General features: G+C 45.6%; 1 protein-coding gene across 1 annotated transcript in view; it reads right to left on the reverse strand.

The window, feature by feature from the left end:
• Positions 1–27,480, reverse strand: part of CNTNAP2 (contactin associated protein-like 2) — a 928,799-nt gene that overhangs the window by 139,256 nt on the left and 762,063 nt on the right. The window contains exons 13-15 of the mRNA XM_015422149.1: positions 12,749–12,756; positions 10,918–11,209; positions 8,922–9,182 (exon numbers count right to left, since the gene is read on the reverse strand). Of these exons, the coding sequence (XP_015277635.1) occupies positions 8,922–9,182; positions 10,918–11,209; positions 12,749–12,756 (561 nt within the window). The remainder of the gene's footprint in view (positions 1–8,921; positions 9,183–10,917; positions 11,210–12,748; positions 12,757–27,480) is intronic.

Consider the following 27,480-nt stretch of genomic DNA (forward strand, 5'->3'; position numbering starts at 1 on the left):
TGGCCAACTTGGGAGCCAGCCGGAACTCCGTTCCTGTGCGTTCCTGCCCAGAAATAGCCCTGCCTAAAGGTAAAGGTTTCCCTTGCTTGAAAGCTAGTCAAATCCGACTCTAGTTCAATGGTCGCAGTGGCCAAGAAACTTGCTTTCGAGGTCTTGGCCTACATTCTTTCAGTTCTTTCTTTGAACGGCCCCTCCAGGAAATGTAGGTGCTAACCAAAGGCCTAGCCTTCTCCCTCGTGCCCCAAGCATTGTGATGGAGAAAGCCTGTCTTCCTAACCCCATTCTTTGACAGACTCTCTCAAAACCATTAATTTCAGGGTGTAACCCCCCCCCCCCAACACCCCTTCAGTCTCTCTGTTTAGGCAGAAAGCCATTAAGAACGCAAAAATGAATACAAAGAAGTCTGGCCCTCAGAAATGCCATTAACTGCCGGCCTGCATCCACGAGGGAGGAAAAAACATATCTAAACTAAGGGCAAAATAAGGTCAGGAAAGCAATCTGTGGGACTGTAGACTCATTTCAGCCTCCCCTCATAACAATTTCTCAGATCTCTGAAAGAACAATTGGAGCTGATTATACACCCCCCCGCCAACCCCCCCCCCATTTAATAGAAAAAGATGTCAAATTCTATTTTGACAGCTCTGTCCTTGGTACAGCAACGGCAAAACTCAGCCACCTAGCGCGCCATTCATATGTGGGATATCTGGCCCCGCTATGAGTGGAAAGAGGGCAATTTCATAGAAGCCATCAATCAGGAATTCCAAGCATGAATGCCATCAATAAAAAATATCCCCACAGTGGGAAGCCTACGCTTGCCCTGAGAAGCGTTGACTAGTTTTAAACTAATCTAGACTGGTCCCCAATGTCAATGGCATTTATTTGCTTAGACTTTTCATATCACTGCTTTCGGCTGGTACCTTAAATGCATTCAAATACAGAAAGTGCTGTTGTGTAAGAAAGAATAAGCAGGATCTCATATTTGCTTCTGGAATCGGCACATCAAGACATTTCTAGTCTTAGTGAATTCTGAGAATCGAAGAAGAAGAAGAAGAAGAAGAAGAAGAAGAAGAAGAAGAAGAAGAAGAAGAAGAAGAAGAAGAAGAAGAAGAAGAAGAAGAAGAAGAAGAAGATCCTTTCCCTTCCCCTCCCCACAACAGACACCCTGTGAGGTATGCAGGGCTGAGAGAGCTCTGACAAGAACAGCTCTGACAGAACTATGGTTTGCCCAAGGTCATCCAGCAGGTGCAAGTGGAAGAGGGGGGAATCAAACCCGGTTCTCCTAGATTAGAGTCTGTGCATTTAACCACTACACCAAACTGGCTCTCAATAGCAGAGCCCACATGCAGTACATCTAACTTAGAGGTCCTCGACGTGTTCTGGCACCCATGAAGTGTTTTTAGCAAGTGGACCAAGTAGGATTTTTGCCCAGAAGGGCTTCTGATTGACTATTGGAAATCTGATTGGCTATCAATCATTTTATGGCAGGCGTAGACTTTTCAATTTCCCGAGGGGGAAGCTGGGGCTGGGCCAGAGTCATTGCTGTGCTAGGTCCTTAAAAGAACCGAGGCCCAGTGACATCACAGGGAGGAGCCAGTGACATCGCAGGCCATTGTCACTATTTATGGAGGTGGAACAATGTGGGATTTAGGAAGGGGCTCTCCACAGATTTCCAGAGAACAGCAAGGAGAGATAAGGAGGCCTTCCTGAATGAACAGTGCAAAGTAATAGAAGAAAACAATAGAATGGGAAGGACTAGAGATCTCTTCAAGAAAATTGGAGAAATCAAGGGAGCGTTCCATGCAAAGCTGGCCATGATAAAGGACAAAAACGGTAGGGACCTAACAGAAGCAGAAGAGATTAGGAAAAGATGGCAAGAATACACAGAAGAACTATACAAGAAAGACCTCGATGTCCTTGACAACCACGACGGTATAATCACTGACCTCGAGCCAGACATCCTGGAATGTGAAGTTAAATGGGCCTTAGAAAGCATTACTAACAACAAAGCTAGTGGAGGTGATGGTATTCCAGTTGAGCTATTCAAAGTCTTAGAAGATGATGCTGTTAAAGTTCTGCACTCCATTTGCCAGCAAATTTGGAAAACGCAACAGTGGCCACAGGATTGGAAAAGGTCAGTATACATTCCAATCCCAAAGAAGGGCAATGCCAAGGAATGTTCAAACTATCGCACAATTGCACTCATATCACACGCTAGCAAGGTCATGCTCAAGATCCTACAAGCTAGGCTTCAACAGTACGTGGATAGAGAACTACCAGAAGTACAAGCTGGGTTTCGAAGAGGTAGAGGAACTAGAGATCAAATTGCCAACATTCGCTGGATTATGGAGAAAGCAAGAGAGTACCAGAAAAATATCTACTTCTGCTTCATTGACTATGCTAAAGCTTTTGACTGTGTGGATCACAACAAACTATGGCAGGGCCTTAAAGAGATGGGAGTACCAGACCACCTCACATGTCTCTTGAGAAACCTGTATAAGGGCCAAGAAGCGACAGTTAGAACCGGATATGGAACAACTGATTGGTTCAGCATAGGAAAAGGAGTACGACAAGGATGTATATTGTCACCTTGCTTATTTAATATATATGCAGAGTACATCATGCGAAATGCTGGCCTGGATGAATCACAAGCGGGAATTAAGATTGCTGGGGAAAAGATCAACAACCTCAGATATGCAGACGATACCACTCTGATGGCAGAAAGTGAAGAGGACCTCAAGAGCCTCTTGCTCAGGGTAAAAGAGGAGAGCGCAAAAGTGGGCTTGAAGCTCAACATCAAAAAAACTAAGATCATGGCATCCGGCCCCATCACTCCTTGGCAAATAGAAGGGGAAGCTGTGGAAGTAGTGACAGACTTCACGTTCCTGGGATCCCAGATCACCGCAGACTGTGACTGCAGCCATGAAATTAAAAGACGCCTGCTCCTTGGGAGGAAAGCGATGGCGAACCTAAACAGCATGATAAAAAGTAGAGACATCACCCTGCCAACAAAAGTCCGCATGGTCAAAGGGCGGGGAGGAGGAGGAGGCGGAGCCCTCTCCTCACCAGGCGCACCCGGCTCTGTCTGCTGCACGTGGGAACCATGGGGCCAAGCTCTCCCGGCAGGCTGCTCAGTCCCCGCCCCCAGCAAAGCGCGGGGATTACAAGGTCCGGCATCCTCTGCGGCAGCAGCCCCCTGGTGCTCTCCCTCCCTCCCTCCGCCGACAGAGGGGACCAGGAGGAGGAGGAGGAGGAGGTGCTGAGCTGGCTGGACGAGCACAGCCAGGGCGACCGCCCCCAAACTGGTAAAAAAAAAAGTTTTTAAAAAGTTTTTTAAAAAGTTTTAAAAACCCTTCCGCTTTCAAACCGGGAAGAGGGATGTGGTTTTTTTGCAAGCATCACAAGCCACGGGGGAGGCTGAGACTCCCCTGGAAAATTTCAGAGGTAGCCCCCACCCCTGCGCCCCCTTGAACTCTACGCCAATGGCTGCCTCCTGCAGCAGCCCATCTTGCAGCAGCCATTTTGTTGCTGCGCCTACCGTGCGGTGTCAGAATTCCAAACGTGCCCGCCGGCTCAAAATGGTCAGGGACTCTTGGTCTAACTCACTGGGTACACTCATCCTTGCTCTGGCCCTTTATCATCTACTGCAGTAGTCGGCATAGGGTCTGGGAACCGCAGGTTAAAATCCTCACTCTGCCATGGAAGCTTGCTATCCTGGGCCAGCTCCTCTCTCAGCTTAGCATACCTCATAGGGTTGCTGTTGTAAGCGGCAAGTGGAGGATGGGAGAATGATGTTTTAAGTAGGGTTGCCAGGCCCATCGGAGTATGGGTGGGGGATGGGGGGAGACTTACCAGGAGCCGGAAATAACGTGACGTGCCTGCGTCACCCGAGAGTGATGTAGGTATGTCAGTGACGTCGGGGGCGACACTCTAGTTTTTGGGCAAAACTGTACGGCAGAATTAGCTTCTAACCAGAGTTTTGCCCCAAAACCAGAGCGTTGCCCCAAATGCTCCGTCTAAGCTGTGGAGTCTTGTGAGCAAAAATTCTACTTTGTGAGCTATCGGCATTAAAATGGTGAGCGAGCGATTTGGCTACGGCACAAATTAGTTTGCTCTGGAGCCATCCCTTCCTGAGCTAAGACAAAAATGTGTGAGCTGGAGGCTAAAAAACTGAGAGCTGCCTCACACCAAGTCAGCTTAGAGGGAACACTGGTTGCCCCCTCCCATCACCGATGTGCCTATATCACTTCTGACTGATGGAGGCACGCTGTGTTTATTTCTGGCTTCTTCCCTCCCCATGGGGGTAATTGGGGGGATGGAGAGGAGCAACTGAAACCGGGGAATCCCCCACCCTATGGGAGAACCTGACCACCCTAGTTGTAAGCTACTCTGTGTCCCCACTGGGCCGAAACATGGAGTGTAAAAATCTACATATATACGATTAAAAATTAGTACATTAAGACATTGATATCCCTCTTTTCCCCATGGCTTGAGGTGGATTACCATACATAACAGAGACATAAAACAGCAACGAAACCCTGCCTAATTAAACATAATCCAATGCAATAAAATATTTGCAACCTACACAGTATTAAAAGCTCCGGTAAATAAAACAGCCTCACGGTGTCTCGTAAAAGTTTCCAAGTTCATCAAATATATTATATGACACATGAAGTCCAACATGCAGGGGCCTAAACCACTTCCTGGATTTTATGATGCTTAATAACCACATGGCCGAGGGCATCCACATTCAACTTTATGAGCATCATTTCTATAGGAACATAATAACGTGCCCACGACACAGCCAATGTAGTGTAGTGGCTAGAGAGTCGTACTAGGATCTGAGGGACCCAGGTTCAATCCCCGACTCTGCCATGGAAGATCGGTAGGTGACTTTGATCCAGTCATACAATCTCAGCCTAAACTAGAGAGGAACGATATAAGCCTCTTTAGGTTCCCACTGGAGAGAAAAGTAAGGTATAAGTGAAGTAAGTAAATAAACACAACTCATGGATATGGATACCAGCCTCCAGGACCTGGGGATCCCCTGGAATTACAGCTCATCTCCAGACTGAAGAGATCAGTTCACCTGGAGAAAATGAAACCTTTGGAGGGTAGACTCTGTGGTAGGGCTCTTTTTGTAGCAGGAACTCCTTTGCATAATAGGCGACACACCCCTAATGTAGCCAATCCTCCAAGAGCTGAGGCCTCTGTCCTACCCAGGCTCCATCCCCAAATTTCCAGGAGTTTCTCAACCTGGATCTGGCAACACTAATCCCCCATCCACCACCAGTGGCCAGGGGGGACCTGGCAAGCCTAATGAGAAAAGTACACTGATTGTGCAGGCTGGGCATGACCCCGAGACCCCACTGTGTTTAGGCTCTCCATAAGCACAGGGCAATCCTCAGCAGAGTCACACCCTTCTAAGCCTGTCGACTTAGAAGGGTGAAACTCTACTGATGATTGTACAGTCGAAGCTGTGTCTGAAATGATCCTCAATTGAGGGGGAAAGCCAGATTCTACCATGCAGCCTCGTAGCTAGGGATTTTGGGGGGAGGGGGCCTGGGGGGGTGCAGCTAATTAAATAATTACATTAATTCAACTTGGGGCCAGCCCAGGAGGGAGGGCCCCCGGAAGAAACGCTAGGGGGCTGGGCACAGTGGGCCCCGCATTAGCTATGGGCCTGCTACCATGTATGGACTTGTGCCAATTAATTACTGGTTTCTCAGGGCTTCCTGGATGACCCATCATGTCAGAACTGGAAAGGTAAACAGGGGCGGGCCTGGGTTAGAACTTGACTGGGAGACCACCAAGAAAGTCCAGGGTTGCTACAAAGAGGCACGCGTAGGCAAACCACCCCATTCCTCTCTTGCCTTGACCACCCCATGGATTCGCTGTAAGTCTGCTATGACTTGAGAGCACTACTCACCACCACCATTCAAAGCTACACACAGCCGTGGCCTTCAAGGACTGTAAAACAGCATGAAGAGTAGTGGTTGAAGAAGCAGTCTAGGTGTTTCAAGAGCAGCTGCTTAACCCCTCCAATCACTGTAAATTCTTAGGAGTCTATTCCTATCCCTTTTCTTTGGGCAGGCATAAATGAACGAATCCCTTCCTTTCTTTCTAAACAACCCCCTTGTCCTGAACTACAAAGCAACAACCTGGTTTGTCGTCATTCTGAAACCCCTGCTTGTCTCGCCCCCATTGTTTTCTTTCCTGGGCTCTCGGAGATCGCTCTGGACTCTGGCCAGGGTCCGCTCGATGGGACCCCACTTGTAAAGCCAAGCTTTGGACTGAGGCAATCAGCTTGGACAACTGAATTTCTGACAAAAGCATTCGTTACACTCAGCATCCATATCCAGTCTAACAGGACTATTTTTTTTTGCAAGCAAGGAATGCCATGAATTTGAGCTGAGATAAAAAAAGGAAATGAGACAGACTGCCACTCATGCTATCATTCATTATTCAAAAATCACACTGCAGAAGGCAACATAACTATGTCCCTGGCCAGAAGGGGAGGGGGGGGATAACCGTGCGTGTGTCTTTGTGAGCATGCATGCAAACTCTTGTTTTCTGGCTCCAGTCAAGGTTCTCAGTCTCTTGGTTTGTTTTATGTATATGCTAATTATCAGCCATGTGCGCAGCAGAAAAAACAAACAAACTAGGGCTTGTTAAAATCCTTAAAGATACTTTGAGACCTATAAGGGGGCGGCTGCCCCCAAGCGTACATATAAATTGAGGATTAGAAAAGGTAAGACAAAATGAAGGCTGAAGGACTCTGACTTGTGCCTTAAAACTTCAGTTTTATTATGGGATGCTCTGGGGGTTCTCTTAAACAGTTAAATCATTGGATTAAAAAGATTAAAAAATTAGCATAACCGACTATGTTCAAAGTAATGCTAGCAATTTAAGATTAACATTTATATAAGCTATTGTTATGATCTCCTATACTTGGGGTTTTAGTTAGTAGTGATTCCTTTCTCCCTAGATGTAGTTACCCCTTCCCAATTTTTCGTTGTAGTTTGTAGTCTATTAAAAAATGCAATAAAAAATCCCCTCCGGGGGGGGGGGGGGGCTAAAAAAAGAAGAAGATACTTTGAGACCTGATGAGAACATAGTATTATTTATTTTGCCCTACACTTTCCCTTGGGTGGCTGTGTGTTTAAAACACTATTCTCACTTTGTAAGAATACCTAGAACTGTGTGAAGACATATCAATAACTGATTAGACATCTAGCAGTATAATTTACTCTGCAATCCTATGTAGAGTTCCTCCAGACTAAGCCAATTGATTTCAGTGGTTAGTTATTTATCGTATGGCAATGGTCTTAGACTGGAGTAAGTCAGCAAAGGATTCCACTACCAGATTTCCATCTCCTCGTTTTTGTTTATTTTTCTTCTTTCTTTTCCCTCGATGAGGTCCTTTCCCCCCTCTGTATCGATCTATTGTGACATTCATAAAAATACAATTAAATTTAAAGGCCTCTCAATGATTAGTGCAAATATTTATGATTCTTAAAAGAGCAAAGTATAAAATACAAATATTCAAATAACCCTCTAGGGATAAGGATTGGCTACATTCCCCCCCCCCCAGAAGACAAAACATAGGTGGCAATACTTTTATTGGATCCGATTAGTTTGTACGAGCAAGTCTTTACTTTTACTGTGCTTTCTAGCAAATTAATCTGATACGTCAGGAACTGGAAGATGGCAGAGTCCAGTGGGCCAGTCATCCCAGATCACCAGGGAAATCCTCAATGAAGACTGGGCATGCCAGTGCAAAGGTGGTTCTGGCACTGTGGAGCCCGACCAACAGCACAACGCTACTCCACAGTTCAGCCTGAGCTGAAGTTCAGGTCCAAGGGTCTGCTCGTTGTCATTTTGGGGGGTACCAAACCAGCAGAAGGGTGTGTAAGCAGCTCTGTTTTATGACTTGCTGTTTTCTCAGAATCCTTCAGTGGAAAAGAACCATCTACCTCTTGGCAATACGGGGCAGGGTGGTGGTGGAGCTAAGCTCCGCCTTCAAGATGGGTCAAGCTAATCACTTCATTTCCTCCTCACCCCTTTATGGTATGACTGTTGTTGAGTTGGTGCTTCTGCGCCAGTGTGATGGAGGGAAAGGTGGAAGAGCAGAGTTGGGGCAGTCCAGCAGGAACAGGGGCATGTGGACACCATCCCACCTGTTTCAATGCTTCTGCCTGCCACTGCAGCCACAGGAGGGGATGTTTTTGTGCCCCAGTGTGGAAGCAGCCTCTGGCATACACCAGTCGAAACTTCAGTGTGAACTCGAACACCAAAAACTCATGAACGTGTAAGGCTGCCATATACCAAATCAGATTCTTGGTCCACCAAGGTCAGTGTTGTCTACTCACACCGGCAGCAGCTCTCCAGGGTTTCAGGCAGAGGTCTTCAACATCACCTGCTACCTGATCCTTTTGTCTAGAGATGCTGGGGACTGAACCTGGGACCTGCTGCGTACCAAGCAGATGCTCTGCCACTGAACCATGACCCCCTCCCGTGTATCACTTCAAGATGCAGGGATGCTGCATTTTGAATGATCCCACACCAGACAAATCTCCCTGCTCACAGAAACTGGCACCAAGAGGAAAGGATTCAGCCCAACCTTCTTCCTGAAAAGCGACTTGTGTCTGTTTCAGGGAGATTTTGTTTCCCTTACCGAGATTCAAACACGCAACCCATTCCACACATCTGCCGCTTAAAGGGGACAGGAAAAGATTTATTCTTTGACTCTGCTGATTATGTCATCTGGTTCCAGCTCTCCCTTACATGGGCGGGGAAACAAACTATGAACATGGTCCATTTTTGCAAGGCATGGGAAGAAGTGCACATCTTCTGTGTCTCGTGTACCGCTCCCAGGTATTTTGCTTCGGAACACAGTTTGATTCTCCTATTCTGACCCTTACCTTTTTTGCAAAATGGACCGTCGTACGCCGTCCTGGAGCAGTCGCAATAGTAGCCGTTGTACTTTTCAACACACCTGCCGCCATTCTGACAGTACATCCCAAAACTGGTGCAATGGCCCGAGCATCCAGGCTTCACTCCTGGGGTCACTTTTGCTCTTTCTTCTAAATCCAGAGTGACCCCGTTCATCCGTAAAGAGCGAATGCAGCCTAGATATCCCTTCTGTCCACCTGCAGCACCGGGACAAGAACATGAAAGGACAGCTTCAGCATCAGCAGGATCGGTTTCGTGACTTATGTGTAGTAAACAATTCTAATCAGGTACCACGTAATCAGGAGCCAAATCTACTCCCACGAGCAAGACCAGGTCTCCTTCCACCATGCCACCTTAAAGGCAAAGTGGAGGAAACAATGGTTGTTCCACCAAGCCTTGCTAAGAGACGAGCCTTTGCCTCCTCCTCCTCCATCCCCTCCTCTAAGTGGCCTTATTTATTTATTTGTGTAAATCTAGTTTCCAATTAACATTTTAAAATTATGGCTAGGAGCCTCAGAAGTCGGGAATTGGCCTGGGCCTTCCAGGGCCTCTGAGAGAACCTAGTGGTGCCCGCGACACATTTTGAAAATTCCCTAAGTGCCCACAGGCTCGATGAGTTTGGAGGCTATTGCTCTAAACTGTCCAACTCATTACAAATAACCATGCCGAAGGCAGAAGTCTGACAATTAAAGATCAGCTCACTTCTTCGAAAAATGAATTCAAACTACAGAGCAGTGGAGGAGAGACCTAACCAAACTATGGCGTGCTTCCTATGACAGTGGCCGTGTTGACTTTCAACATTTCAGCAGCCAAACAGTTAAAAATAGAAGCCCACCCCCAATTATTTTTGGGGCACAGGCTGTTGTTATTCACTACTCAATTATTCTGACAACACCGTGCGACCTCCCAATGAACTGGCACTGATATAGCAATAAAGCTTAATTACTTTACTGCATAAAACTGGATAAAAGCTGCAGAACTTAAATAACAAGAAGATCCGAAATATAAGAATGCCTTCCCTAACAATAGACATGCCTTAGAAAATGGAACATAAACAGAATGAATGTCCCCATGAACGACTTTTTATCAGGTCTTAATTCCTTATAGACACCATGTAAGAAAACTCCTTTTTTTTTTTATTCCTCCGTGTAGGAAAATACAAAACAAGAGTTTGAATCTACTTGGCTGGTAATGGGGGCAAATTTGGAACTGAGGAGGTGTAGGGATGCCGGCTTCTAGGTGGGACCTGAGGATCCCCCCCCCCCCCGGAATTACAGCTCATCTCCAGACTACAGAAATCAGTTCCCCTGGAGAAAATGGATGCTTTGTAGGGTGGAGTCCAATGTTCCCTCTAAGCTGTGGAGTCTTGTGAGCAAAAATTCTACTTTGTGAGCTACTGGCACTAAAGTTGTGAGCGAGCAATTTGGCTGCTGCATAAATTAGCTTGCTCTGGAGCCATGTTTCCTGAGCTAAGACAAAAATGTGTGAGCCAGAGGCTAAAAAACTGTGAGCTAGCTCACACTAACTCAGCTTAGAGGGAACAGTGGTGGAGTCTATGACTTTATACCCCACTGAGGTCCCTGTCTTCCTCAGGCTCCTTCCTCAAATCTCCAGGAGTTTCCCAACCTGGAGCTGGCAACCTCCCCCCCTTCCCCCCCCCCCGAGGGCCGGGGGGACCAGGCAACCCTAAGGAAGTCTGTTTTGCAAATTCCTGCCACTCGGAAAGCCTCTCACCAATATGAGGGGAGCCCAGGTTCTTTCCAGTCTCACCTTGGAGTTTATTCCCACTACCACTGCAAATCAGGCCTCATGTCCTGCCAATTCACCTGTGCCTTTCCTTTCTTCCAAACTTACCTGTCAGCAGGTCAGGGGTCATTTCCCAACTGCTTTGAAAAAGTGCATCACAGCACTTAAGTATCCATACACAGCAGGGCACTTACCACCCAATGCACAGCATCAACTCACCAACGTATAACTGGCTGAACAGCTCCAGCCGGGTGTGGCCTTCCATAGGGGCCTTCCGGATCTCCACTGGGAGCTGATCTACCAGCAGGCTGGCTTGTTTAACATTTCGCTCAGCCACGACGTGATGCCACTGGTCATCGTTGAGCGGGCTGGGTGACCTCACGATGATCTCCACTGGGCCGTTTCCCACGTCGAATGAAAAGGACACTTCAGTTGGGGCTGAAAGACCAACGACAAGATCCCCCCCCCCAAGATTTTTATTAAATGTTAAAGGTATGTTGGAGTTGCGACTCTCATAATAAATTTTGGCAGAACGTGGTCAACCAATTTTTTTTTAAATTACTGGATATGAGGTTCCTTTTACTCCAGAGGCTGTATTGTTAAACCACTGGATGGACCCCTCACCATGGAAAGCTAAAAAAGAGTTAATTATAATCCTGTTGGCGGCTGCCAAAATAGCCATAGCATCAACATGGAAGGACAATATGCCCCCATTTCTGGAACTTTGGTATATAAAAATATGGGGACAGACGGTTATGGCAAGAATAACTGCAGGCATCAGACACGGAGGATAGCTTAAATTTTGTCGAATGTGGCTTCCAATAATGGAGCTTTTGGTTTGTAATAACATGCTTCCTCTAAATAAGCTATACAAAGAATTTTTTTACTTCTGCAACAACCTATAGTGAAATGTATGGTATAGTCCAGTGGTGGCGAACCTATGGCACGGGTGCCAGAGGTGGCACTCAGAGCAATGTCCCCTCTAAGCTGAGTTGGTGTGAGTTAGCTCACAGTTTTTTAGCCTCCAGCTCACACATTTTTGTCTCCGCTCAGGAAGGAGGGCTCCAGAGCAAACTAACTGATGCAGTAGCCAAATGGCTCGCTCACAGCTTCAATGCCAGTAGCTCACAAAGTAGAATTTTTGCTCACAAGACTCCACAGCTTAGAGGGAACATTGACTCAGAGCCCTCTCTGTGGGCACGCGTGCCATCGCCCCAGCCAGGCCCAGACCATCATTAAAGTGTTGAATTCTCTGCCAAATAATTTTAAGTAAATGAAAGCATTTGGGATTGCTTTCCTTACTTTGGATCATCTTAAGTTAATGTATGAGTTGTTTTTCCTAAAGTAAAACCTCAGTAAGGTAAAGGTTCCCTTGCTCGAAAGCCAGTCGAATCCGACTCTAGGGTTGTGGTGCTCATCTCCGTTTCAAAGCCGAAGAGCCAGCGCTGTCTGAAGACATTTCCGTGCTCATGTGGCCGGCATGACTAAACACCAAGGCGCACGGAACGCTGTTACCTTCCCACCAAAGTGGTACCTATTTATCTACTTGCAATTCCTTGCTTTCGAACTGCTAGGTTGGCAGGAGCTGGAACTAGAGACGGGAGCTCACTCCGTCATGCGGCACACTCGGGTCTTGAACTGCTGAACTACTGACCTTCCACAGCCTGCAGTTCAGCGTCTTAACAACTTGAGCCACCGCAGCTCCTTACTCAGTATTCAGGTTAAATTGCCAAGTTGGCACTTTGCGATAAATAAGTGGGATTTGGGTCGCAGTTTGGGCACTCGGTCTCTAAAAGGTTTGCCATCACTGGTATAGTCTGATCTTAATGTGTGACGAATGTACGTAATGCAGTAAGCAGATGCCTTTTTTAAAGTACTTGGGTGCTATTGAGTATGTATTTTCTATTTTATTTAAGTCCTTTAGCTTTGAAGAAAGGCTGTACACTAAGCTGTCTTGTTCAATAAATAAATAGATTTTAAATATGAATTTTTTAAAGGTATGGGATATGTGTATCCATAGAGGTTAAGCAAACACTGCAACGGACTCTACCAGCTTTTCTGTAGGGGGAGGAGAGGGGGATGTGCTGTCAAGTTGATGGTGACCCCATCATGGGGTTTACAAGCCAAGGGAGCAGAGGTGCATTGCCATTGCCTGCCTCTGTGTAGCAGTCCTGGTCTCCCTTGGTGGTCTCCCATCCAAACACTAACCAGGGCCGACCCTGCTTAGCATCTGAGGTCTCATGAGATCAGGCTAGCCTGGGCTAAATAAGCTACTGGAATAAGGGGGCAGCCACTGAAAAGGCTACGCTGGGTTCGTGGGACTTGCATGGGCACAAGCCACGTAGGGGTGGGGAGCTGCAGTGAGGAGAGGAATCAGGCAAGACTGACTCAGAAAGCTGGTAGGATCCATCCCGGTATCCTCCAAAAAACAATATTTTAATTTGATTCTGCAACGAACGTTTAATTTGTGCGTAGAATGTAGAATATAAACTTTTTAATGGAACGTCCTTAACAAATGTTATAGAAGATTACCCGAGGCCTTAAATGACATGATGATCGTGTCACTTTGATACGATAGGGAAAGTGGCAGAAGTATATCAGAAGTAAAATCTATACAACACTTCCCCAGGAGAGAAACTCATAAAGTAACACAGGAGGGAGAGGCGATCTTGTGCTAGAAAAGTATCTGCAGCTCCAAGATGCATTTGGATACAAAATGGGGACAGCAGAAAAGATTCAGTAAAGTAAATAGCATTTTAAAATTACAAAAAGCTGCTAGGTGGAAAGTCAGTGACCCTTCTAAAAATCCCTTTCCACTTTATCAGAACACCCTGAGGTTTAAAATATAAAATACATACAATATTAAAACAGGCTCCATAATAACAATAAGGAGAACAAAGCAACATTAGTAAAAAGCAAAAATTGTGAGCAAAAATTCTACCTTGTGAGCTACTGGCATTAAAGCTGTGAGCCAGTGATTTGGCTACTGCATAATTAGTTTGCTCCGGAGCCATCCCTTCCTGAGCTAAGACAAAAATGTGTGAGCCAGAGGCTACAAAACTGTGAGCTAGCTCACACTAACTCAGCTTAGAGGGAACACTGTTTGCCACCCCCCCCATACATATGTTTCTCTCTTCTGTTTACTTTTGATTTTTCATGGGAAGTGGTGGGGGAAGGGGTCATAAGCAATGTTCCCTCTAAGCTGTGGAGCCTTGTGAGCAAAACTTCTACTCTGTGAGATACTGGCATGAAATTTGTGAGCGAGCGATTTGGCTACTGCATCAATTAGTTGGCTCTGGAGCCCTCCTTCCTGAGCAAAAAATCTGTGAGCTGGAGGCTGAAAAACTGTGAGCTAGCTCACACTAACTCAGCTTAGAGGGAACACTGGTCATAAGGCCAAGTGAGCTCTGCAGGGAAAGGGGTGTGTGTGCGCACTGCTCAGTTATAGTTGCGTCTTGCTCTTTAAAACTTCATTACTGTGGTCCTTTCCTCATTGGCCTGCCACTCTGGATTTTCTCAGTGTCTGAGTCGAGGCAATTTTAGTCCACGGCAAAACAGCACCCAAATAACCCAGGGCAACAGCAGGCTGAAACTGGGAATTGGGGGGGGGGGGGAGACCAGAATAAAAAGAAGATTGAACTAAAATTTAGTGCCGAATAGGAAAAAAAAAACTGGATTAAAAAGAAGATTCGATTCGATTTCAGTGCAGAATGGCTTGGAGGACATCATGGTGAACGAGGATTAAAAGGAGAGTGTGGAAAGCTAACAGGCCTATGTGCTGGTTAATTCTATCAACTGTTAAAATATGATGTTTGTCAAGGAGGATGAAGCCTTTGCATTTTGGCTGGAAAAGGTCAGGTTTATTTAATTGTCAGCTTGTTAGTGGGAAGACAGTGGATAAAATTAGTAGGTAGAAGGCCAGTTTTTCATCTCCATCTCTTTCAACGACAGAGGATTCTCTTGTGGCTAAACCAGACTATCAGAAGGAGAAGATTGAAAATTTTCCTTCCCTCCTGTCTGAGACTTTTTCTGGAGCAAGAACCTGCTTTTAAAGACAAACCGAGAGAGTTTAAGTGGCTGGGTTCTTTTTTAAAGTTTTCTGCTTTGGATTCTTGAAAGTACTGATATTTGCTCTTTTGTAAAATAAATTGCCTTTCTTTTGACTGACTGTGGTTAACTGATGTGCTTTTGAGATCTGATAAAGAAAGAGCCCACGGCACCTCTAGTGAGTCTCCCTTTCTCCAGGTCGGGAGGAGGGCTATAACACAGGGTGTATCACAGGGGGAGCAGAGGAAATGTTTGGGTCAATCCTAAATATAGCAGGAAATTGCTGTATCAGATTTGATAGGAAACGTCTTTTGCTTGGACTGAACAACATATATGGAAATGTTTGTGTTGAATTGACCACCCACTAATAAAAGAAACCATTTAGGTCTAATAAAATGCATGCTTGTTGGGGGAAATCGTGGGCTGAGCCTGTGACGTACTGCCCATGTGTAAGTAACAACCGATATCTACTAAGTGCCAATGCAATCTAGTTTATTTGATGAAAATAAGATGGAAAGCAAAAGGAAGGGCCGGGGAGAAAAATCTTCAAACCTAATGAGAAAAAACGTCGCAAGCCTGATAAAAGTTCTCTGGCCCTCACTGTTGCTATCTGAATGTCCTGGAGGTGAAGAGCACCAGCGAAGTGAGTCATCTGTGGACCAAACCAACATAATTTAAAGCCTACATTGTGCAAACCACTGGACTGCTGAGCTAGAAATCTGTACGCCAGGCAATTGGACGAAAATAAAATATGGAAATTGACGGAAACAACTTGAGATCTGGCAAAATTTATTCCCGGAAATGCCTACAAGTATGTGCTATTTCTGGTTCTCATCGCTAAGGACCATTTCCTATGTTGGCTTTGTTTTTTCTGACCACCCATTCCAACATAGACAGGAAGCAGAGGAATTTTATCTAATTAGTATTTTCAGAGATTAGCTGTGTTGGTCTGCAGTAGAACAGATAGTCCAGGAGCACTCTATCTGCCAAAGGGAGCTTTGCCTCTTGAAAGTTTATATTCCCAAAATCCTGTTGGTCTCTTGGGTGCTACTGGACTCCAATCTAGTTGTTCTAATTAGTATTCCTGCTATTATTTTCTCCCCCAAGGTTCACATTTTAAGATAATGTGTTATACGTTGTCCCCATCACTATTTTTTTAAAAATAATTTACTTCTAACATTTATAGCCTGCATTCCCAGCCAACACAGGTTTGATGGACTACACTTTAAAAGTTCGTAAGTGCTGTGTAAACATGTGAAGGACTGTGAAGGGTTAATGCCTCACAGAGTCAGTGAGCCTTGAGTGACAGACTGCTCCAAGAGATTGGATTGGTTAGCATCAGTTCAGCAGAAAGAATTGGGAACTGACTGCTGAAGAGAACTCAGTTTAGCCCTGACTGAGTTTAACGTTGACTGAGAACAGGCACAGTTAAGCCCAGACTGAGGAGAGTTTAGCACTGACTGAAAAAAGGTTTAGCACTGACTGAGGACTGGGAAGGCTGGCAAGAAGGAGTGGGCAGAGCAGTGAAGACCCCCATTTGGGCGAGAAAAAGGGATCAGTCTTCTAGTCAGAGAAGTGATTCCCTAACCAGCTGGAAAGGGAGATAGCTCAAAGAGTGGAGTGACTCCTGGTGTGTTTGGAGAAGGAATCTGGGTACTTGGTAGTGTATTGCTGCTTTCTGAAACCTGAAGAGTCAGTTAAACTCAAGAAAGTGAAATGGAGTGTTTAGGAAACACTGAAACCAATGCCTCTCATTTCAAAGACTTTGTGAAAAGCTTAACACTCTCACTTGCTGGAAACATATGAACTGAAGCTTGTAAAATTACTAAGTTACCTCAGAATTATTACTGATTCACCTCAGACATTTTACTTTGATTTCACCTGACCTTTCCCCCTTGATTTCACCTGACCTTTCCCCCTCTATGTTGAATAAAGTATCTTGTTTATTTTTTAATTTTCAAAAACTTCTTGAGTTCCATTTTCAAAACTATAAGTTGAGGTGATCTTGCCTCTTCCCTCAAATCCTTGGGCTGAGCCAGCATCAAAATATAATAATGTGACAGGGTGGGACAGCCATAAACCTTCAGATAAGAAGGAAATAGATGAAAGGGGCTGCCCAGCCAGAAAGGAAGGAAAAATAGAGGGAAAATCCTGCATGTGAGGAATGGAAGAGGGCGAGATTGCCATAACAGCGTTTGAATAAAGGACCAAATAGGCAGAAATTTACATAAGCAATGAGGACGAGGTTCATAGCAGAGGGCCTGGAAATCAGCTTCATGATTCCTCTCTTGCACTTCCCTCCAGGCATTACAAATCAGGCCCAATGTCCAATGTTCCCTCTAAGCTATGGAGTCTTGTGAGCAAAAATTCTACTTTGTGAGCTCCTGGCATTAAAGTTGTGAGCAAGCAATTTGGCTGCTGCATCAATTAGTTTGCTCTGGCGCCATCCTTCCTGAGCTGAGACCGAAATGTGTGAGCCAGAGGCTAAAAAACTGTGAGCTAGCTCACACTAACTCAGCTTAGAGGGAACACTGCCAGTGTCCTCCAGAATACAGGCAACAATACTGGCTCTTGACCCTGAAGTGCTCCCTGTGACAAGCTCTCTTGTTCTGTGCCTCCTCCCTTCTTCCAATCTTAACCTTAACTGCTTGTAGAGGCAGAGAATGGCAACGAAGGGAGAAGGGAGGCAAAATTAATGGAAGCAGAGTCCAAGCTGGCAGAGGGAGGGGAGTACATTTTACAAGATTTTGTGGTTCTATCCAGGGGTCTTGTTGTAGAAAAAGAGCTGCCGGAGCTCATTAGCATAACTAATTAGCATAACTTATTTGCATATGCCACGCCCCCTGACATCACCGGAAGTGACAGAAGGCCACACCCCCTGACATCACCGGAAGTGTGTCAGAAGGCCCGGCTACTTACCCTCCTGCTTCATCCTCATTCCCAAACGGAATGAGGATCGAAGCAGAGGGCGGGGTAAAGAAGGGGCGGGGCTTCACCACGTGACCGCCCCGCCCCCTAGAGGTTCTCTTCCGGAGCTCCGTACCTGAGAGCTCCCCCCCGACTAGAGCCCTGGTTCTATCAATGGTTGTTAGCCCCAATGACTAAGCCATAACTCTATGAATGCTAGTAAAGCAACATGAAGAGGCTTTGGTTTCCAGGCCTTTCTTCTAGACCTGCTAAAGACATCTGGTTGGCCACTGTATGCTGGACTGAATAAACCAGCAGTCCGATCCAGCATGGCTACTCTCACATTCTTTTTTTATTATTATTAACTCTCCTAAAAAGGAGAGAGTTTATTGCTTTTAATATCAGAAAGGGGGAGGGTATATAGCTGGACTAAGAAAAGTTTGAGTGATGCTCTAATCTTTTGTTAGTATTAATCAAATCTTCTTTTGGCTTCTTCTGCGAGTTGTCAATCGTCTTTCATCTTAACCTGTGAAAAACAAATATAAATGTTAATGTATTAGTAGTGTCCCTTTGGTTTATTGTTAATAAAGTCTTTTCATGCGCTTTCCGAACCAATCTTCAAGTTCTGGGCTGCCTTCCTTTTATGTCTCTCAGGTTGTAGGATGGACCTTTCCCTGCTCCTTCATCTTCCGGAGTCTTGTCCCCCGTCTCCGAGCCGCTGTCTCCTTCACTGTCCATTTCTTCCCATCTGGCAAGTGCTGCCTCCTCTGAGCTGGCGTGTCTCTTCAAAAAGTCTTGAGCTTTGAAAATGGAGTCAATTTTCTCCCTTTTATCTTTAAATTTGAAGATAGGTCCTTCTGGAATCAACCATTGATAGCTAATTTGGTGATTTTGCAAGAATAAGGTCAGTCCTTTATACGCCTTCCCCCCTCTTCTTTCTGTTAAATCAGTCTCTGTTTAGTTGGGGGGGGACTCTCCCTCTCCTCCCTTGCGCTTTTTCGTTGGGGGGGAATGCGCTTCACCCTTTTTCTCGTTCCCGATCGGCAACTCACAGTTTTGGCCGAATTTCTTCCATTTAAACGCTTTTCCGCTTCATCACTCAGTGACGTCCGGTGGCTCTGCTAGTCCCCGTGTGGGGCACTGCCGCAGCAAGAGCCATTGGGGCATGAGGCGAGCCTCAATTTCCGACCTTCGGGCCGGGAAAGAGGCACATTCTCTGTGCGCCCCGGATCGGAACATCCGTCTGAGGTTCCTTAGGGTCTCCGCTTGTGCGGATTCCCCCTCTTAGCCGTGCGTGGGCGAATCGCCTCCAGGAGCTTCCCGAAGTTGCGACCGCCATTCACAGAGTCCAAACCGGAAGCCTCTCTACTCTCACATTCTTATGCTCAAAGTGGTTCGAATTATGCTGCAAGTCCATGACCAGGACACAGTCAATTCATATCATTTCATAAATATGACAGAAATGTTTCCTTCATAACTCATATGCATAGGACAGAAGCAAGGAGGAAGAAATCAGGTTACGAGTTTTTACCATGCCCAGAGACATTATTCTTGGACCCTGACTGGAAACCACTGGCACCGGGGTATTAACAGGGGTGGCTGAAGGGATGATTCAAGGACTATGTGCGCTCCGAGGTTCACTTTTTACAAAGAAGTCTGGCTGCTCAATACAAACTTTGATGCTATATATTGTTCTTTCCATGCGCTTCGAGTTAACTCTCTTAGCTAGGATTTTTAATGATTTTGTGGAGTTATGCCAGAAATGTTGTCTTAGAAATAACAAGTTTTCTTTTGCATGCGTGCAGTTTCAAAAAGCTCCAATTTTCCGCCTTGCTGCAAGCAATTTTTTGTAAGTTTTCTTACTACAGTTTTGTTTGTGGTTTTTTCCCCTAGATTTTGGATGGTGTTTAGAAGATTTTGCCTTTCTGTGTTTTTTTGTTTGTTTTCTAGATCTTGGATGGTGTTTAGAAGATTTTGCCTTTCGGGTTTTTTTTGTTTATGTATGTTGTTTTGGATATGAGTTGTCCCCTCAAAGTTGGTTTGAGAGCATCCCAGATTATTGTGGGTGCAGTCTCAATATCCGTATTCTCTCGAAAGTACTGTCGAATTTGAGTTTCCATTTCTGCAGTGTATTTTGGGTTTGTTAATAAAGATCTATCTAAAATCCATTGTGGTTTGCTTTTTGTTTCTTCATCCTTTGTGATAATACATTCCACCCATGCATGGTCCGACCATAACTTATACCCTATTTGTGATGATCTTTTTCTTTGTTGTATACCCTGGGACACCAGAAGATAATCTACGCGTATATGAATTTGATGTCTGAATGAATAGAATGTGTAGTCTTTCTCATTTGGGTTGATTCTCCTTCATATGTCTATCAGTTTGTAATCTGTGAATAACTTGGCTAGGGCTGAGGATTTTTTGTATTTTTTAGGTTTCTTTTTAAGGAAGGTCCTATCTAATATTGGATCAGCCAGGTAATTTAGGTCCCCTCCCAGAATGATTTCCCCTTCTTTGAATTTGTCTAGTTCTATTAGAGTCTCCTTTATGAAAATCAATTGGCCTGGTTTGGGGCACAATACAAACAACACACATTGCCATTACAATGTCTTAAATTGTGGTTCCCGTCACCGATAAGAGTGAAAACGTACTGATGAAATGTTGATCCACATTTTGCAACTAGTTCTTAAAATTAAATCTTAAACATGAAACAATAGAATTATGAGCTTGGAGCACACTTAAACATGACCACTTTAAATTTAAATAGCAATTGAGAATGTTCCAAAGGGCTTCGCATACATTATTCCGGTAATCAGTAATTGTTATCGCAACTCCGAAAAGTCTTATTATTATAATACACCAAGGCAGATGGGTAGCGAATTATGAGCTTGGAGCACACTTAAACATGACCACTTTAAATTTAAATAGCAATTGAGAATGTTCCAAGGGCTTCGCATACATTATTCCGGTAATCAGTAATTGTTATCGCAACTCCGAAAAGTCTTATTATTATAATACACCAAGGCAGACGGGTGGCTGTGAGGCTGAGAAATGGCCTCGGCTGTCTTCTGAATGCATGGCTGAAGTTATATTTGACCTAGGGCCTTCTCAGCTGATATGCTCCATTGACTCTCAAGGTCATCCATGCAGTCCTCTACAATATGGTAAATTCCCCCTTGCCTACCTCATCCAGAGCAGAACGTGCCAGAAGCAGAGACCAAAAGGACCCAGCTGTGCCACAGGCCAGAGTTGCCTATAGGGCAAGACTTGCATCTCATGAAATGAGCCCTAGCAGCTAATTCTAATCCAAATTCCCAGGCCTGGGCCATCATATTCCTTGACTTGCTTCTTCTTGATGTCCCCACGCACCTTATTTTTGACTGCTTTGTAAGTTACTATCTTGTTTTGTATGTCATACCATGCTGTCTTGGCTCTTTGCATTTGGGGAGGGAGATTTTTTCTTAATGGGAAGAATGTGTGCAGTTGGAGAAGCAACCCCAGGCCCGTCACTACAGTGGGGCATGCCGGGGCATGCCCCCCGACTTACTGCCAAGGCCCCCTGACTTCCCATCCAGCCCCCTGGCCCCCCGACTTCCAATTTTTAATTTTATTTGTGGTGCTCCCTTGGGTGTGTGTGTGCGGGGTGCCCCCTGACTTATTTAAAGCCCCCCCAATTCAAAATTCCTGGCTATGGGCCTGAGCAACTCTACAGGGTACACAATCTAAAAAAGAAACAGAAACAATAGAAAATGAACTAGAACAGGGATCCCTCAGCACCGTGCCCGTGGGCACCATGGCACCTGCTGGTACCTTTCTTGGTGCCTGGCAAAATGGTTTTGGAAAGCGGGCAGGGCCAGGTGGGGCTTTTGCCCAGCGAGGTTTCTGATTGGCCACTTGGTTGAGTGTAGTGGTTAAGTAGTTAAGTGCGCGGACTCTAATCTGGGAGAACCGGGTTTGATACCTCACTCCTCCACTCACAGCTGCTGGATGACCTTGGGCAAGCCGTAGTTCTCCCAAGAGCTGTCCTTGAAAGAGCAGTTTCTGTCAGAGCTCTCTCAGTCCCACCTACCTCACAGGGAATCTGTTGTGGGGAGGGGAAGGGAAAGGAGTTTGTAAGCTGCTCTGAGACTCTGAGTGAAGGGCGGGGTATAAATCCAATCTCCTCCTCCTCCTCCTCCTCTCCTCCTCCTCTTTCTTCTTCTTGAGATTTGATGGGCTGTGCAGATTTTTCAAAACATTGCTTTGGCAGCAGCTGCCGGCACAACACAGGGATCTTTGCAGTGTATCTAAGGGTAAGCTGTGGCAGCCTTTTTGTGTCTAACTCTTCCTCCTGCGGCAGTCATTTTGTGGTAGCTGTTTTGTGGTTTGCACCCACCACATTGTGTCAGGATTCCAGAGCTGCCCCCAGGTTCAAAAAAGGTTGGGGACCCCTGAACTAGAATATACTCGACTATTAATCGACCCAAGTGGCAGATTTTGGGGTGGCGTTAAAGAACACAAAACCACATAGTATAAGGCACATTTCTGCCAGTATGGGTGCGCAGACTGGATTTTATGTTTCAAGCACCAAAATGTCTTGGGGCTGGCTCTGCTATCAAGTGATGTCACTGTAAAGGCTGGCGAAGTAGATGCACATGTTCAAAATCTGGACAAGGCAACACGATTGCAAACAGGTCTCTTTTGTGAAGGGTGGTGAATTGGAGGAGATACCTCTGAGGAAGGCTGGGAAAGCTGTCACTCAAAAGTAGGCTATGCATAATCAGTAATTGGTCCTTCTTCGACAGGCTGGGAAAGCTGTCACTCAAAAGTAGCCTATGCATACTCAGTAATTGGTCCTTCTCCGACTGTGGCTCTCCACAATAATAAATCCCACTCATCTCAATGAGACCTGCATCGGCAGATCACTTTGAACAGGACACTGTCCAATGTCATTAATGAGCCACTGGAAGACAGTTGATAATGTTCAAACGACTCCTTTTTCATGCCTGGTCCTGATGGTTTTCCTAGTCAGCCGACAGGCTTTGAATCTTGGCTTCATTTTGACATCTTTCTGGGTTATCCCTGCTGAGGCTTATGTGTTACGGGCCCAGCAGTCTGCTTGACAATGTTTCCCATAATGAGATTGGAAGAGATGGCTGATATTCCTCAAGATGCCGGATAAAGTACAAGAGATTTCACACGGTTTCTTTGAAGGGGGGGGGAGATGGCTGTTGTCCCTTGCTGACACAGGACGGATCTTGAACGCAACACCCCTTGCGCACTGTAGGAAGCCAACAATGGCATCAAGCCTCAGTTTTTGTTGATGTTTCTCTTTCCCGCACCATCTTAAAGACATGGGACTTGCTTCCGTCTGTTAGCCACGAGGGGCCAAGGAACAGAGGTTTCTCACCAGGAAGGCCGAGAGCTAGCAGGGTGCACCTTAATAGCCACAAACTCACTGACTGCAACAGCAGCTCTGAGGGGAAAAACCAAATCTCAACCTACCCCTTGTCCTAAGATTGTTCATTAAGATCTCTCTGCAGTTAAACAGAAGGCTTTCCCACATGTTTTGTTTACATCACTTATGTGCCCACACTGTGTCTTGTTTTTTTCTTTTCCACACGTTTTGTTTCCTCTAGTGCGGTGTCTCTGTCTTATCTATGAACACAATTGACATGCTCATAAATAAACCAGAGTTACAGCGATGAAATGTCAAAGAAGGAGCAAAACATGAGTGGAGAAGGAGGGGTGGCAGCCCCGTAGCTAGGGAATTTTGGGGGGAGGGGGCCTTGGGGGGGGCACCAGCTAATCAAATCAAAGCACAATGCAGGTGGCATGTTGGGGCACTTTGGGGGCAGCCCGGAAGGAGGGGGCCCAGAAGAAAGACTAGGGGGCCAGGCCCCGTGGGCCCCACGTTAGCTACGGGCCACGGGGGGGACATTATGGGCACCAATGCTCCCTCTAAGCTGTGGATGTAAATAAACCAGCGTTACAGCGATGAAATGTCAAAGGAGGAGCAAAACATGAGTGGAGAAGGGGGGGCAGCCCCGTAGCTAGGAAAGGTTTTTTTGGGGGGGGCTTTGGGGGGGCGCCAGCTAATTAAATCAAAGCACAATGCAGGTGGCATATTGGGGCACTTTGGAGGCAGCCCGGGAAGGAGGGGCCCCAGAAAAAAGACTAGGGGGCCAGGCCCCGTGGGCCCCACGTTAATTACGGGCTAGAGGGGGGGAACATTATGGGCACCAATGCTCCCTCTAGGCTGTGGATTCTTGTGAGCAAAAATTCTACTTTGTGAGCTCCTGGCATTAAAGTTGTGAGCGAGCGATTTGGCTGATGCAGGAATTAGTTTGCCTCTGGAGCCCTCCTTCCTGAGCTAAGGCAAAAATGTGTGAGCCGGAGGCTAAAGAATTGTGAGCTAGCACACACTGACTCAGTTTAGGGGGAACACTGAATTTGGGCACACAAGAAAGGAAATAACATGTCTGGGAAAGCCTTGGAAATTCCTAAGTCCACATCAGCATGTCCTATAAGGGGTTCTTTGTACGGAGTGATTTAATTTGAATTGTTGGAATTTTCCAGGATTTAAGGGTGTGTTGAACATATTCCGTGGCTGCCTGATACTTTCTAATTCCCTGTCTGGATATTTGTATTAATCTTCATAAAACATTTTAGGGGCTTACTCTGTCTGAATCAAATATCACAGACAGAACTTTTATATTGCCGCATATCACTGTCTCACGCATCGCTGTTCAGTTAACGCAGGGGTTAGCAACCCAGAAGCACTAGCAAAACACAGTTCTCCAGAATGCACGAGTTCCATTTGCATAAGTGAAAATACACAACTTAACATCACCGATAAATGACATGCTGCTTTTTTTTTTTGCCTTCAAGTTGCAGCCGATCTATGGTGACCCTGTAAGTTTTTCTTTTCTTTTCTTTTTAATATTACGCTGGCCGAAGCCAGGACGTTCTATTATTTTCAGAAAAAAAGAAAGTCACTACAAGAAATAAAACAACAACAATCACAACAATCACCTAACAACAAGACAATAACAAACAACACCTACTAACCCTAACTCTGTAGGTTTTTCCAAGGAAGAGATGTTCAGAGGTGGTTCACCATTGCCTGTCTCTGCCTAGCGAACCTAGTACTCCTTGGGGGTGCCAAATACTGACTAGGTTCAACTCTGCTTTGCTTCCGAGATCCGATGAGATCAGGCTATCCTGGGATATCCAGGTCAGGGCAATATGTTGCTTAGTAACCTGTAAAGTTTCTGCAGCCCAAATTCTAGGGCTTTCAACACCGCCTAGGGCAGGGATGGCGAACCTTTTAGAGACCGAGTGCCCAAACTGCGACCCAAAACCCACTTATTTATCGCAAAGTGCCAACACGGCAATTTAACCTGAATACTGAGGTTTTACTTTAGAAAAAACAACTCATACATTAATTTAAGATGATCCAAACAAAGTAAGGAAAGCAATCCTAAATGCTTTCATTTACTTAAAATTATTTGGCAGAGAATTCGGCACTTTAATGATGGTCTGGGCCTGGCGGGGGCGATGGCACGCGTGCCCACAGAGAGGGCTCTGAGGGCCACCTCTGGCACCCGTGCTATAGGTTCGCCACCACTGGCCTAGGGAAATACCAGGAAATTTTCAGGGTGGTGTCTGGGGAGGGTGGTGTTTGGAGAGGAGGTGATGTTACTACTGGGTAAAGACTATAGAGACTAATGGAAGTTCCTAGACTGTCCCCATGAAGGCCATTTTTCCCCATTCTTCATGTTCTTTAGGACAGGAGATTGGGGCCAAGGAATTCCTCGACAGGCCCAGGCAACAGGAAAACCTACCAAACACTAGTTGGGAGGCTTTTATTAATAAGCGGCATGCTACGTGACATAAATATATAAAGCGGCACCCTGCACAATTGCTTTAGTGCACTGGCATACATTTTGGATTATGAGCGACTGTTCACCTCTATCAATCCCCATTCTGTAAAGCATCTCTAAAAAGCCCTTCAGTCCCATAAAAATATTCCCGTCTTTCCCTTCCCACACCGCCTTAGTCTAGCATCCCACCTACCCCCTCAAATATTTCTTGACATAAAGAATGCTTCTATTTTTTAAAAAAGCCATCTTTTATTCTGTACGAAGCCACTGCTTGCAAACCTCGGAGTCGGTGCAGTCAAGTTGTGGATAATCAAGTATGTGCCCGTGCACCCCGTCTCTCTGTGCCGCAAGCATGTTACCTCACACTGTGAGTTGATTGCATGCGCTTGATAGCTTGCTTGTTCCTTGACAACCGAGAAGTGGTGACTGTTGATGAGCTACTGAGTGGCAACTTGTAAATTAAGGGAAGTTTCCTCGCAGATGGTGCCTGCCAATGCAGACAGAAGGCAACTCTGTCCATTTATATACATTTTTAAAGGCACGGATGCAGCATTCATTTCCATCATTCCTTTAATGAGCTATTTTAATCTCACCCTCTCCCAAAGTGGCTTCATGGAAGCCCAGTATTCCATGCCAACTCGTGGCTACTCTTATGTAGTCATGCACGGGCTAAAAACAGTCACTAAAACCTTAGAATAAATTAGGGAAAACCTCAGGGAGGTTGTTTAATTATCAGGCTTCGTACTAACTCCATAACGGATTTCCCTGTTCAGTTTTCAGGGTTACTTTCAGAGGATGACACTATAAAAAGGGAAGGAAGGAAAAATGAGTAGTCTAAGCCATAGGAACAAAGGTTGCATTATGGGCTTTTTCGTACTTCCTATTTTAATTGCTTCTGTGCCCATACTGTGTCTTTTCCTCCTTTTCTGCAAGTATTTTGCACCCTCTAGTGGTCGCTTTGATATTTCACTGGTGTATCTTCGGTTTATTTCCCTGCATTTTTACAGTTCTTGGGAATCAACCAGTGACACAGTGATGAAATATCAAATTAGAGGGAGCAAAGCATGTGCAGAAAAGAAAAAGCCCCCAATGCAATATGGGCATACAACGGATAAAATAATAGGTGCGGGAAAGCACTATGTATGTATCAGGAGAGGGGAATTAGTATATCGGGTGCCTGATCCCGCTTCGAAAGCAATTTTATCTAGTCCCCACCAAATTTTTTTGATGAAGGTGCGGTAAGTATATATTTTTTGATGTTCTACGTAATGCTGTGTGCACGAACCTATGTTTCATCACTGTGCTTTCACAGTTATGGTGACAAACGTATGACAGAGGTTGATAGTCCGTGAGGACATCAACTTGTGCAGTATAACACTTTCAAAGGTAAGCCCAAACCTCCACTAAAACAGTCACAAATTTAAGGACACTCGCTTCTTTCTGTCGCCTCAAACTCCACGCCTTCAGAACCGTTGGCTTTAGTTCTACACTTTGGCTGAAAGAGGTCCTCATATTTAGGCAGTGCCCAGTGGTCTGTGACTGAGTGATGAGATGCCATTATGCCACTTTACCCATAATGGAGTACATAGTGCATAATGGAGTATAGTTCTCGATGCTTGAAAAAAGCAAAGAACATTCTGCAGGATTTGTCACATCCTGAACACTCCTTGTTGATGCCCCATTCAGATTGTGATTGCAACATATGTAGAGCAAGGGATTCAGCCTTCCCATTGCACATTTCCCCCCCCGACCACAAATGGTCAGGGGGGGGGAGCAGCACTGCTGAGGAAAACCTTATTTTTTGGCATCAAGTCTCAGCCCCGTGGCCAGGATTTTCTGCTTTGTGGGTTAAAATTTCTTCTGGTGGGGCTGCCATTATTTGCCATAACGAAGAGGGGTGGCGCGCACCCCTCTCCCTCCCCTCCTGCAAGATTTAAAGGGCCCTTTCGCCGATCAGCAG

This window comes from Gekko japonicus, unplaced genomic scaffold (assembly GCF_001447785.1).
Source record: "Gekko japonicus isolate JY-2015 unplaced genomic scaffold, Gekko_japonicus_V1.1 scaffold330, whole genome shotgun sequence".
NCBI lineage: Eukaryota > Metazoa > Chordata > Lepidosauria > Squamata > Gekkonidae > Gekko > Gekko japonicus.